General features: G+C 36.2%; 2 protein-coding genes and 1 non-coding gene across 3 annotated transcripts in view; all 3 read left to right on the top strand.

The window, feature by feature from the left end:
- Positions 1-2,172, top strand: part of LOC107742788 (UV excision repair protein RAD23 homolog B-like) — a 17,005-nt gene extending 14,833 nt beyond the window's left edge. Inside the window, exons 5-7 of the mRNA XM_016555824.1 lie at positions 344-390; positions 476-603; positions 1,974-2,172. Of these exons, the coding sequence (XP_016411310.1) occupies positions 344-390; positions 476-603; positions 1,974-2,093 (295 nt within the window). The 3' untranslated portion in view covers positions 2,094-2,172. The remainder of the gene's footprint in view (positions 1-343; positions 391-475; positions 604-1,973) is intronic.
- A 4,587-nt stretch (positions 2,173-6,759) lies between these two features.
- Positions 6,760-6,831, top strand: trnad-guc (transfer RNA aspartic acid (anticodon GUC)). The gene has a single exon. It is a non-coding gene; the product is annotated as a tRNA-Asp (tRNA).
- A 2,045-nt stretch (positions 6,832-8,876) lies between these two features.
- Positions 8,877-11,335, top strand: LOC107742801 (kelch-like protein 23). Its single transcript, XM_016555843.1, has 3 exons — positions 8,877-9,307; positions 9,573-9,739; positions 11,223-11,335. The coding sequence occupies exons 1-3, from the start codon at positions 9,009-9,011 to the stop codon at positions 11,333-11,335; spliced, it is 579 nt and encodes a 192-aa protein (XP_016411329.1). The 5' UTR covers positions 8,877-9,008.
- Positions 11,336-14,292: the final 2,957 nt, after the last annotated feature.

The following is a 14,292-nucleotide window of genomic DNA, read 5'->3' as shown; positions in this document are numbered from 1 at the left end:
AAACTTTCGCGATGACATTAGAGCTGGTACACCGCTGTCGCTTGCGAAATCAAAATGACGGCGTCGTGGGTGTAAACTTACAGATTAAGGAGCGGTAATATTATAATGAGATCCCTTTGCCACGTCACCAAGGGAGCGAAATCTGATGCGCTCGTTTTCTCAGACGCTTGCAGAAAAAGGCTTACCTAAACAAAGTGATTGGGTTCATCTTTTTCACGTTTCCTTGGTTGGTAGATGCACCGTGGACCTGATTATAGCACTTAAAACCTGAAAAAGTCAGATTTTCATGATATGTCACCTTTAAAGAATGAAAAATCCTCAATTTGTTGTGTGTTTTGTTCAGCATTACAGATGAATTGGGTCTTTTAGAAGCAGCTGCGTCCATACTAGGTACGTTTGGTTTTCGGTTTTGTTATAAACCAGGTAAAGGAGAGAAGAACTTAACGTTAACATCTGTCGCCTTGCGTTTCTTTAGTCACAGGTCAAGCGTATGAGAATTTGGTGACGGAAATCATGTCAATGGGTTATGAGAGAGAGCAGGTGATCTCTGCCTTACGAGCAAGCTTCAACAATCCGGACAGAGCCGTGGAGTACCTGCTTATGGTGAGAGTTACTAATTTACTTAGTATAGTAAAGCTGCAGATGTTTTATTCCCAGAAAATACTGGGAGAACTAATATAACTAGTCTTGCTCGAAGTCAGCATGAAATGACATTTTCAACCCATTTTACTTCGGATCAGGGACTTTTATTGATATTTGCACTTTGCAACTCTTTAATATTCTGTCCATTTGTTTGGTAAAATAGCTTATTATATTTGCAACCATTTAAATCACCAAACAATTTTACATAAACATATGCAAATAATGAATGTGTGTGTGTGTTTTTTTTTTCTATAATGGTATAAATAACGACAATAGTAATGATAATTATAATGATTGATATTTATACTAATACTAAAATTAATTGTACTATTAAATATATTTTTTTATTTAAATACATATAAAATAATTAATATATTAAATAAATAAATAAATGTTTGCAACCATTTAGATCACCAATGTTGCATAAATATATAAATATAATTGTGTATATATATATATATATATAGATATAAAATAGCTTAAACAACAACAATAGCAATGATACATATTAATAGTAAATTTTCATTTAATAATAGATAAATTATTTAAATACATATTAATATTACTGCTACAATATGCATAATTCATATGTTTTCTATTGTTGCAGTCTAATGGTCATGTATAATTGCTTTTCAAAAAGCAGAAATAAAAGAATTATTTATTTATTATTATAAATAATAAGTATAAATATAATTATTAATTAAATGAAAATTTATAGTAATTATAATTTTAATTAATGTAAATTTATAACATTGAGAAACGGTTTTATTGATTTTTTTTTTTTTGTGACCCTGGACCACAAAACCAGTCATAAGGGTCAATTTTTCTTGAGATTCTTGAGAATTGAAATAAGCTTTCCATTGATGTATGGTTTGTTAGGATATGACAATATTTGGCCGAGATACAACTATTTGAAAATCTGGAATCTGAGGGTGCAAAAAAATCTAAATATTGAGAAAATCATCTTTAAAATTGTTCAAAGGAAATCTTAGCAATGCATATTGCTAATCAAAAATTAAGTTTTGATATATTTACGGTAGGACATTTACAAAATATCTTCATGGTACATGATCTTTACTTAATATCCTAATGATTTTTGGCATAAAAGAAAAATCTATAATTTTGACCCATACAATGTATTGTTGGCTATTGCTAAAAATATACCCCAGCGACTTAAGACTGCTTTTGTGCTGCAGGGTCACATTTTATAAAATATCTTGCACCAATGAATTGCATACATAATTAATGTGTATTAATAAAGAAGAAAGGACCTGGAATAGTACCTTGTTTAAACAACACAAATGATCAATCCGTTAATGTCCGTTCCTCAGGGTATTCCCACAGAATCCGAGCAGCCGCCACAGGAAGTAGTGCGGCCCGCACCAGTGTCGAACCCCACGCCTCCAGCACCACAGCGACCTCAGCCGCCGCCAGACACCACCGGTGAGTGACCTTTTGTTCACGACGTGTGGAAATAGACGCCCATTTGCCCTGCAGCTGCCAGCTTCTTGCTAATTCGCTGAAACGTTATTTCGGTAGCACAGCTGATGGCGGAGTCTTGACTATTTACGCTAATTTAGCGTCGCTGGCGTTCTGTACATTAGGCCAGTGAGGAAGCATAAAGGTCAATATCTCTATAAAGCATGCCCCCAAATTAGCATTATTGAGTTGTGAATTTGAACTTTGGACTTGAAGGTGATGCGTGTAAATTTTACAATGTTTTTTAAACTCAACTTTCATACTGTGTTTGATTTTTAAACAGTTTGAAACACTGGTTAAACTATTTATTACTTCTTGAAATTTGGTGGCTTTTTCTCATTTTGTGTCATGAATGTGTGTGCAAAGTCTCAACACATAGATGTGTTTTGGAAAGGCTGTACACATTTTGGTGGTGTTGGGGTCAAATTGACCCTCATTGGTTTCCATGCAATTCACCAAAAATAAAAAAACAGCAAAGAGTCAGGTGAAAAACAGAAAACCTTTATTGTAGCTTGACAAAGACTAAAATATGAGATACATGAAAACTTAGGAAATTTAGGACTCAAAAGTTTAGTAGACTTCCTTCATTATGAATTTCAAAGTCTGTGAAGTGATGTTTTTGGGTGTTAGTTTTTTTGGATTATTAGTCAATTGCTAAAACAAAAAAGGAAGTGTGAGAAACCCATTTTAACCTTTAGAAGGGTTTGAGACTGAAATTTAAAAAAAAATAGACATTTAAAAAAAAACTTATAAAAATGACAAAAACACAACAAAATTACTATTACTAAGACTACAATTTAAATAACAAAAAATATAAAAATAAAAAAATAATTCAAAATATTAATACAAACTTTAATATTATTTCAATTAAATTCGAATTAAACAAAAATAACACAAATTTACACTAAGTACAAATAATGTTAAATACTATTTATGCTTAGTGTATTTTAGGGTTGTGACGGTGAAGAAATGTTCCCACTGGTTAATCGACGTGTGACAACACCGGTAATAACGGTATCACCGCGGGGCGGGGGCGTTCCCTCTTTCTCGCTTTCCTTCATTTATAAATAGCTTAAAAGCACCGTGCACATTTTACTTTCACTTTCGAATTAGCGGCAGTTCGGCGTCAATTGCTTGAATGCAACAACAAAATACAACGTCAAACTCACTTTAGTCTATATATAAAACATAGAACTTTTATTAACAAAACAAAAGTTGAGGTATACCTATGATGAAAATTACAGGCCTCTCTCATCTTTTTAAGTGGGAGAACTTGCACAATTGGTGGCTGACTAAATACTTTTTTGCCCCACTGTATATGATAAAATGATCAAATAAAACAACTGCTAGAAGTATTAATAATTATATATATATATATATATACTTATTTATTAAATTGTTAATATAATTATTAAAAAAATTAATTTGTGAATTGACAATAATTGATCAATTATAATTTTGTGTTTATTAATTATTATTATTATTATATTGAAATTTATTATAATTAAAGTAACTACATATGCTATTTTAATTTATTGCTTATATATATAGCATAAATAACACTAGTAATGATAATTATTACAAATACTAAATTTCAGGGTCAACAAAATTTTTCGTTTTTTGGTGAACTATCACGTTTTTTGGTGAACTATCACTTTTAACTTTAAAGTTCCCGCTATAACCAGTTCAGTATGGAGTAGAATCTAAATGAGCAGTGGTTTTGAATGGAGCCCGAAATGCTGCAACAATCGTAGGTATTTAATGTGGTGAAGCATCTGAATGTGGTCGAGTGTCTCAGCGGGTCTCGAAAACATCATAAAAATATGCATTGTAATTTGAATATTTGTACATATTCGAGTGAAGGAGAAAACCGTGTTGTCTTGGTCTCTGTTGCACACTTAAGACAGTGCCAAACATAATTAGAAACTGGAAATAGATGAAATCACAGAGCTAGATGCAATGCTTGAAGTGGATACAGAATGCATATATTTTTTATATAAATGATGTGTCCTGCTCCTATAGTTTTGAGTTAAAAATGCTGGAAGGGTATTTTTATCGAGGACGTTGAAAAATCTATAGGTGTTCTGACAGGTGCAGGCAAGACTGAGCGCCCTGTTTACACTAGGTGATGCAGTTTTGGATTTTCATTTCAGCATTTTATATAGTTTTTTTCATCTTGGGGGATTTGATGTGTGGAGAAAGTAAACATGGAGGAGTTTGGTCTTAAATGCATCAGCACAAAAGGGTTTGCTGAGTGGTTTATGAATGTATTGTTTCAGTGGTGTGTGAAATAAATTGCTTTTAAAAAGCTTCATTGAAGTCTCCAAATACTGGATACTGCTTCAGCTGTCTGGTTTCATTCATTAGTAGTGGATCCATAATCAGACGGCCCATATGCTTCTACAACCCCAAAAAGTGTGCTTTCAAAAAATACTATGGTATTAAAGGGTTAGTTCACCCCAAAATGAAAATTCTGTCATTAATTACTCACCCTCATGTCGTTTCAAACCCATAAGACCTTCGTTCATCTTCGGAACGCAGAGCTCTCAGACCCTGCATAGACAGCAACGCAACTGAAACGTTCCCAGGTCCAGAAACGTAGTAAGGACATCGGTAAAGCAGTCCGTGTGACATCAGTGGCTCAACTTCAATTTTGCGAAGCTGCGAGAATACTTTTTGAGCGCAAAGAAAACACAAATAACAATTTATTTAACCATTCTTCTCCCCCAAGTTACGTTTTCCGCCATTTTGGAGAGTACCCAAGAGCGTAATCAACGTAATCAGGGTTGTTTACGTTCGGGGGCGAAAGCGCGCGCATGAACGTAATCTGCGTAATCAGTGTTGTTTATGCTTAGGGGAAAGCGTGCGTATGCGTTGTGATACTCTAAAATGGCGAAAGACGTAACTCGGGGGAGAAGAATTGTTGAACATTTTTTTCTTTTTGTTTTCTTTGCACTCAAAAAGTATTCTCATAGCTTCGCAAAACTGAAGTTGAGCCACTGATGTCACACGGACTGTTTTACCGATGTCCTTACTACGTTTCTGGACCTAGGAACATTTCAGTAGCGTTGCTGTCTATGCAGGGTCTGAGAGCTCTCACATTTCATCAAAAATATCTTAATTTGTGTTCCGAAGATGAACGAAGGTCTTGCGGGTTTGAAACGACATGAGGGTGAGTAATTAATGACAGAATTTTCATTTTTGGGGTGAACTAACCCTTTAAGAGATTCCCATATATATTCCACAGTATTTACATTGTGCTTGAATTGTAATTACCATAAAAACCATGATAACCCAATTTTAAAAAATATTGATAGTAGTTCCTGTTAATGTTGCGAGAACTCAAGTGTAAGTATCCCTGTCTGTCACGCGGGAGACCGGGGTTCGATTCCCCGACGGGGAGAATGGCAATCTTTTGAAAACTCATTTCATTTTCAATGAGTTTAAGACAATTAAATTTTTTTATGAGTAGAGCTTAAGAACAGAAAAAGATTTAGTTAAGGTTAGGTGGAGAATCAGGATGCTCCTCCACCTGACATCAGTGTCACTTCTGATGATGTGCTCCAGGTGGACGAGGAGTTGTTTGTGGACTGTGAGCTTTTGGCCCAGCTAAATCCATACTTCCAAACCTCATTTTTCGGAAGTGGACAGAACATTGAGATTAAGGGAGTTGGTCTGCAAGCACAAAATCATGCTCGTGTTTTAATAGTTGCAACGCTCTAGACCAGGGCTGCCCAAACTCAGTCCTGGAGGGCCGGTGTCCTGAAGAGTTTAGCTCCAACCCCAATTAAACACACCTGAACCAGCTAATAAAACTTTTACTAGGCATACTAGAAACTTAAAGGCAGGTGTGTTGAGGCAAGTTGGAGCTAAACTCTGCAGGACACCGGCCCTCCAGGACCGAGTTTGGGCAACCCTGCTCTAGACATAGAGGAGTGATATTTCAAGATAAAAAAAACTTTTTGTTCTGAGATGCACACAGAACTTAAACTTAGATGATTCAAAAAAAGCCCCATATTAAAACTACTACACTTCTGCAAGAGGGTGAGAACGTATTTAACAGCATTTAACCATAATCATTTGCATTGTGAACAGCCAACCAGAACTATTTACACAGTATTGTGGTGTTATACCGAAAGTCAAACATTTGAACTTCAAATTTCATTATATGACAAGATCATACCACAAAACCCCCAAAAGTAATAAACTCCCAAAGTAATATACACTATATATGGGTTAGACATGCTCAGTCGTCCAACATCTACCCCTTGTGGTTTGTTGTGGTATCGACTTGGACAAAACAAGAAAGGGACCAGAGCATCGGAACTGAGAAAGATTTAGTTGAAGAGGATCAGGATGCTGTCAATGTTGCTCCTGACACAGTGCTCCAGGTGGAAGGAGAGTTGTTCTTTGTGAACCGTGAACATTTGGCCCAGCTGAGTCCCTACTTCTGAGTCTTGTTTTTTGGCGGTGGTAGGGAAAGCACCAGGAAACACATTGAAATTAAGGGCGTTGGACCGCAGCAGTTCCATGCACTAATGGAGTTCACAAAACATTTCCAAAAAACAATTCCAGTCAATGTTATGTGAACCCAGGTGTAAGTTCACAAGGCATCTACTGGCCACATTTTCAGCTCACTCCTCGTTAGTATAGTGGTAAGTATCCCCGCCTGTCACGCGGGAGACCGGGGTTCAATTCCCCGACGGGGAGGAAGGCAATCTTTTGAAAGCCCATTTCATTTTTGATGAGTTTGAGACAATTAAGGACTTGTTGTCCAAATAGGACAACAATCCTAGAAAGATACACCCTAAATATTTACAAAAGCCTTTGTGTGCTTTGTGAAATTGGGTCTCTCTAGCACTTTAACTGAGATATATTTAGCTATTTGCTTGCGGACCCCATTCCCATGGAGAGTGAGTGACAAGCTAGAGCAAGGATATAATTGTCACATGACACACTTCAGCAGAGAAGTGAGTGTTGGGAGGGGGAGTGCACAATCATGGCTTGTGCAAAGCAAGACAGAGGTACCCATGACCCGAGCTTAGGAGCTGAGAAAGATTTAGTTGAAGAGGACCAGGATACTGTCAATGTAGCTCCTGACACAGTGCTCCAGGTGGAGGGGGAGTTGTTTTTTGTGAACCGTGAGTATTTGGCCCAGATGAGTCCCTACTTCCGAGCCTTGTTTTTTGGCGGTGGTCGTGAGAGCACCAGAAAGCACATTGAGATTAAAGGAGTTGGACTGCAGCAGTTTCAGACTCTAATGGAGTTCACAAAGAACTTGAAGCTGAAATTAGACTGCAAGAATGTCCTTGAAATTCTGGAGGCTGCTGACTTCCTCCAGTTGGACAGGGCTCGGTTACTCTGCTGTAAGTTCTTGGAAAGGCAATTGCATCTTAGTAACTGCTTGGGAATGATGGCATATGCTTGGCAGCTTGGCTGTCTGGACCTCTACGCAGCAGCAAGGGATGTCGTCTTGACCCACCTACCTGCCTTAGCCTCCGAGCAAGACTTTATGTTCCTTCCGAAGGAGAGCATTGCTGACCTCCTTGCTAGTGACAACTTAAGCATTCCCAAGGAAGACCTGGCTCTTGACGTGGCCCTTCGCTGGGCAACGTTTGACCCAAGTCGGGAAGAGGACTTCATGGAACTGGTGGGTCTGGTTAGACCCGAGTGCTTAAGTCTTCCCTACATTACTGACCTTCTGTCCAAGATAAACAGTTCAGACCCACGTGCCAAGCTCATTTGTAGACTGAACGATAACTTGCCCAGCAGTTGGACTATGGGCAGGTCCATGCCTAGAGCCCGCTCAAGAGAAACTCTGTTTGTTCTCGGTGGACCGCATGAGCAAGAAACACAGTTGCTGTATCAGTTTCACCCCTACAGTGGAAGGTGGCAATCCCATCCACCCTTGCAAAAGAAGTGTCTCACACAGTACTCTGTGGCTGCAGTAGGTAACGACCTCAGCTGATCCTATACATTTTAACCTGCCACAAGTTGTTAGCATAATGATCTACCTGGATCATGCTTGTTCAGGTGTTGCATGCCCTTTCCAAAATGAAACTTTTAAGTCAGGAGTGCCGAATCCTGTTTCTGGAGATCTACCTTCAGTGCTCCAATATATCTGTTTTGTAACTATCACATGTTTCTGAAGATCTTAATGAGCTAGTTCAGGTGTGTTTGATAAGGATTGGAGGAGTGTTAATTTTGACAGCAAATTTTGATTTAGTTTTAGTCATAGTCTTTTGACTAAAATGCCATTTAGTTTTAGTCATATTTTAGTCATCTGAATTGTTTTTAGTTTTAGTCTAGTTTTAGTCGACTAATATCATAAGATTTTAGTCGACTAAATCTACAGTAAATGTAGTCAGCTAAAATCTAATGGGTTTAGTTACAGTGCATTTATTAAGCATTTCTCTAAAATTTCCAAACTCATTATATAGGTTTGATATTAAGGTTTTATCATGATAGACAACGATGTAACTGCAGTGACACACAACATTCCTTTATGTTAAAATTAAATAAAACCTTTTTATTCGTTGACGAAAATGTCAATAGATTTACGTCATAGTTTTTGTCATTCAAAAACAGTTTTAGTTCGTTATCGTCTCGTTGTCGTCAGTGAAAAAAATTTCGTTGACGAAAATTATTCGTCAAAGAAATTAACACTGGATTGGAGCTGAACTTTGCATGAAAGTAGATCTCCAGAATCAGAATTGGGCATTTCGATTTCATTGTCTTACTGTCCACACCATCTAAAATATTATTTCTTGCTCTAAGGGGAAAACATAGTAGTGACTGGAGGCTACTTCCGGGACGTGTTATGGTATAGTGTGGACTGGGTGAGCATTTACGAGCATGGCGACAAGCGATGGGTGGACGGCCCGGCAATGCAGAAGTCCAGGCACAGCCACTGCTCATCAGCTCTGGAGTTCCAGCTGTTTGTGTTTGGCGGTAGCATGGATGAGGGACCTGTGGCTGACGTGGAGAGGCTGGTTTTGGGAGCCAAGGAATGGGACACCGTCAGCCCCATGGTGCGGGCTGTGGAAAGGGCGGCCACTGTCACTTTGGGGACTAGTATTTATGTGGCCTGTGGTCTAGATGAGAATGGGGATGTTTACAGTGGGATTCAGAGGTACAGGCCAGAGGTTGATCAATGGGACGTGGTATCCTATTCTCCGTTTCCACGGTGAGTAAACGCAATTGTGTCCAACTTGTTATGAACCAGGCTTGATCAACTCTGGCCCTCAAGGTTCACTGCCCTGCAGATTTTAGCATAGATTGTAGGCAGGTGTGATTGGCTCTTGAGTTTAGCTCCAACCCTAATTAGAGTTGCCCACCTTTACAAGGCAATTCTCTCCACAGATGCCACCATAAATAGTCTTGTATCAGTTTTGCACACTTTGGTAAACCCAAGTAACATCTTGTTGGATACATGTGTACTTCTTTTCCAGTTACGACCTTCTTGCAACTGAGCTCAATGGTGCCCTCTATCTGCTGGGAGGACAGGCTCTACGTCTAGACATCGACACAGACGAGTGGACCGTTCTTCAAGAGGACTGTCTGGACAACAAATTCTTCACAGGCTGTGCCACAGTGAACGGGCAGATTTACATACTGAGTGAGAGGAAGATAAACAAAACGTACCCAAACATGATTTTACTAGACCCTTACACTGACACTTGCTTGGAAATTGATGATAAAATACCCTGTCCTGTCCCCATAAGAGGTTGTGTCACAATGCATGTTGGTCCTTTCTAAAGCCATAATGTCAACACTATCCTTTCATGCAAAGTATTAAACCAATGCAAAAACATTTTGTTGAGCAAAGTTGAGGATAATCATATTCTAAAACATTTTTATTGTTATTCAAATAAAATAGCGGACGAGAAGCAAGTATGCATTATTACCAGTACTGAAGATTATAAGAATATATTCCTCTTCTGTCATTGTTACAAGATATATAACAACTACAAAATGTTGCATTAACAAACTCAGAACACGGTAAATCCCAATAAAAAGAGGAAAATTCATACAAAAACAATCACAGGTCTTTCATAAGTTATAAACAGTGTAAGACAGACACACAGCTTTTGAATGAAAGGTCAGTTATGGCTACTGTGCAAATAAACTTTCCAGCTCCATCTAGAACAACAAAAACACTTTGCCTTTAGCCCTTGGAGCAGATTCAATATTCAAGAAATCAAGGGGCCTACATAGGCGTCCTCAAATTCAACTACCCCCTTTGACTTTTAAGATTTTGAGGCACATGCTCTGGTGAGAAATCATCTGATTCCTCATTTGGTAAGGCAATGCACAACAAAAAAATGCCATCTTATAAAACACAACAAGCTCCAGTATTTCCTTGCAACAAAATCTTTCATTAGCAGAATCACAAAGACAAGTGGACATTTCACCACTAGATGGCGCCCTAAGTTTTTCCTAAAGGTCCACCAATACCCATTTTGAAACAAATAGCCACTGCAGAAAATTCATAATTTCCACACAACTATCTCTTCTTTTTTTTTCTACAGAGGATTTTAAAAGATTGCATCTAAATGTTGCGGGTCTCTCTAGTCAGGATTGCTGACATATTATTTTTTACATATCACTGTTCCATAATAAACATGTTCAGTAATGAGTAAACTAACTTAAACAACACTTCAACAATTAATACTAAAAATGTCAGTTCATGAACAATTTTTATGTACGTTAACAATTAATTTTGAGTTAAAGTGCTACTCAACCAATGCACTATAATTAATTACACTAACTTTAAACAAATTAAAGTTTAACCTATTTAGGATAGACTCCAATGGTAATGTAATAATACAAACTAGTAGTATTTTTTGTTTTACGCAATCTACTGACTACGCATTATGTTTTCACGCAGCCAAAACAATTGCAGTAGGACCTTGACAAACAAGGTAAGCCAAGAAAGTTGGAGATGATTTAACACGTTTAAATACATAAAGTAGCATTGCTATCTGGCTTTTGGAGTTCTACTATTCATTTTTCGCCTCGGATTCGTTAAATTGTTCAGAACACAGTTATTGGCCAACAATGCCAATTTTGAGTTAAGGGCACCCTTTTTCTGCTCCCAGGTGTGTACTTCTTCTCCACCTTCATCTTCTTCTTCATCAGCTTCACTCTCTTCATCGCTCCGTTCATCACGTTCCACCTTAAAAACACGTTTGTTTTCAAACTTAGAAAATAGGGGGATAACCTCATTAACTTCAAGATAAACTTAAGATACTAATCTTAAACTTAAGATTAACATTAACTTAAGATACTCACTTTGCCTAAAAAAACAAATTTGTGAACCATTCGAAGAATCAACCAAGCCCAGAAGATGTGCAGAGCTTGCAAAACCAGCAACAGGCCATTTAAGAAATAATAACCAGGGTACGGAGGAAAGACGTCCAACGAATCCACCACAGCTGTGTAGACGATCCTGGAAATGAACTAAAATACGGTTCATAAATCTTCATCTGAATGTCTTAGATTTGAAAAGAACATATTCAAAATCATTTGAAGTCAGCATCAAATGAAAAATGAAGTCTGATGAAGTTATTACCTGCATGGAAAAACCACGAGGCGGGTTACCAGGAATACAGCGGCGAAAATGACAAACAATGCATCGCAGGTCTTTCTCCATCCAGCATAATTAAACATCTTAGTTGGCAGACTGCAAATCAAGCAAAAACAAAACATTAGTTATTTCTTTATATATCTTTTATTATTTCTTTATATACTGAAAGTCATTTATGTGCTTTATTCTGTTTCAATAAGAGGAACTTGCTATATACATATGCATGTATTTCCTGGTATTTATTAACCCCTGAAGCAAAAAAGAACATGAAGCAACTTCTAAAATAAATTCCACAAGAAACTGTCAGAATCGTGTTTTTCAGTATTTATGTGTTAAAAACGTCCACAATGAAGTCTGATTACCTTATGTGGACTTTGCAGATGAACAAAGATAGCAAACAGGACCATAAAATTTTTGTTTTATTAGTATTAAAACTATATTTATTAAAGGAATAATCACTATTTTTTTCCATGTTTTAATTTTAACAGTAATCCTCTGCTGTGCAGCACTTTGTTTGCCAAAAAAGGGTTTAAATTTAATTTGATTAAAGGATAAATGAAATTAATATGTTATGCCATCATTCACCAGAAAAATAAACAATAAATAAACCATTAAAATTGAATAAAAAAATTTTTTAAATGGAGAACACATAATTTGGTAAAAAATGAACAGAATTTGAGAAAAAAATTAAACGTATTTCATAGGGCCCTAAAAATGTACATTTTGTTAAACTGTTAATAAATTGTTTCTTAAATTATATGTCATGCTTTTTCATTACTAAAATGTATTCATTTGTTCGGTGATTTAATAATTATTCAGATTGAATGATTTAAAAAAATTTAATTAGTTATTTAGGTATAAAGTTAATTAATTTAAATATTTATGTGATTACTTAATATATTATATTTATATATTATAACATTTAATATACAACATATTACTACTATATACTATTAGGCTACTTTTTATTATTATTATATTTTTATATGATAATCTTTTAAAAATATACATATATCTTGAAAAATATATATACATATTTGTAAAATTATATATATATATATATATATATATATATATATACGCACACACACACACACCATGGTAGTATATAATATAATATAATATAATAATGTTCTAAATTGCATTTATTTTATTTGTTTTTTAGAATGATTGTGGGTTTTTTAAGAAAATAAATTAAATGAATGACTTCGATTTCTATTTGAAACAAATATTTCTTAGTAATATTTGCCCATGTACACAAAATAAACAAACAGTTCTTTAGTAGAAAAAATAAACAAGTGCATTGAGTATCCAGTCACTGCAAAAAGATAATGGCGACAGTGTAAAAATAGCAGCCTGCACCAGTGGTTTTTGTTACAAGGAAATATTGACAACAAAACCATGAGAAAACAATACTCCACTTTCATTCTGTCAGAACGACACACTGAACTTCAGCCTGATATCCTCATTTCAATCATTCAAAGACAAACTGTTGAATAATACATCCTAGTTAAAGTTAGAAAGTCCTGAAGGACCGATCAGAGTTTGCGCCGGTTCATTTTAAAATTCACTCATAATGTGAATATTGATGTAATATTGATATGTACCTTTCGAAAACAAACCGCAGTGCAATGAAACCCAGGGCCAAGGGCAGGGAGATGAGCGGGACAACGACTTCCATCCGCCGTCCCCTCAGCGATGTCTTTCCATGTAACGCCAGGAGGAAGCCAGAAATCCTGCCGCCAAATCCACTGGTTCACAAGTTCCTCTAATCTAGACAACAAAGGAGAAAGTTAGAGAAGGCTACTATCTTATTACAGCAGATAAACCATCCATCTACAGATACAATTTGGTCCACAGTAGATGGAACAACAAACTCTCATAATACATATATACAACATAATGACAGAATTGTCCATTTTGGCTGAACTACTTTAAAATGACACACAGCACTCTGTACAGGTGAGTTAAAAAAAAATATATATTTTTAGAAATGTGTCTTCTAAACGCGAAGGGGTTAAAAGCCTCCGACGTCTTGACGCCACAGCGATTAGCGATCGCCGTTTTCAGGCTGAATATTTACAACAAATCAGATAAATCTAACTAAAATCAGACTAAAAGTATTGTAATTTTGAGTACTTCCTCCGTTATAAATACAGCACTCACAGGTGAATTTATTTAAAACATAAAATAGACAATATTACCAGAAACGTGTTTTCTTACAGGGTTAAACAGCCTACGTGACGTCACGACTCCTCAAGATTATCGATCGCAGTTTTCAGGCCAAATATTTACAACACATCAAGCTAAATGGCAATAAAACTATGCATAGACGCCACATATTAGTCGTAAAACAAAATGTAAACAAACCAACTCGTTCATTGATCTAGAAAAGACGTCAAAAATTGTAAATTATATCTATAATTAATAGTTCAAACTTAATAATCATCTAAAGACAGAATTGTCCATTTTGACTTAATTAACTGCTGCTTTAAAATGTACATTTTGAGCTCTTGCTATGTGAGAAAGACCACTCTGTCAGGAGAGTTAAAAAAAAAAAAAAAAAAAAACGATTGTCATAA

Source organism: Sinocyclocheilus rhinocerous, unplaced genomic scaffold, assembly GCF_001515625.1.
Source record: "Sinocyclocheilus rhinocerous isolate Xijiao unplaced genomic scaffold, SAMN03320098_v1.1 scaffold1879, whole genome shotgun sequence".
In the NCBI taxonomy this organism is placed as follows: domain Eukaryota; kingdom Metazoa; phylum Chordata; class Actinopteri; order Cypriniformes; family Cyprinidae; genus Sinocyclocheilus; species Sinocyclocheilus rhinocerous.
The sequence above is the reverse complement of the archived record's forward strand: the minus strand, read 5'-3'. Positions and strand labels throughout refer to the sequence as shown.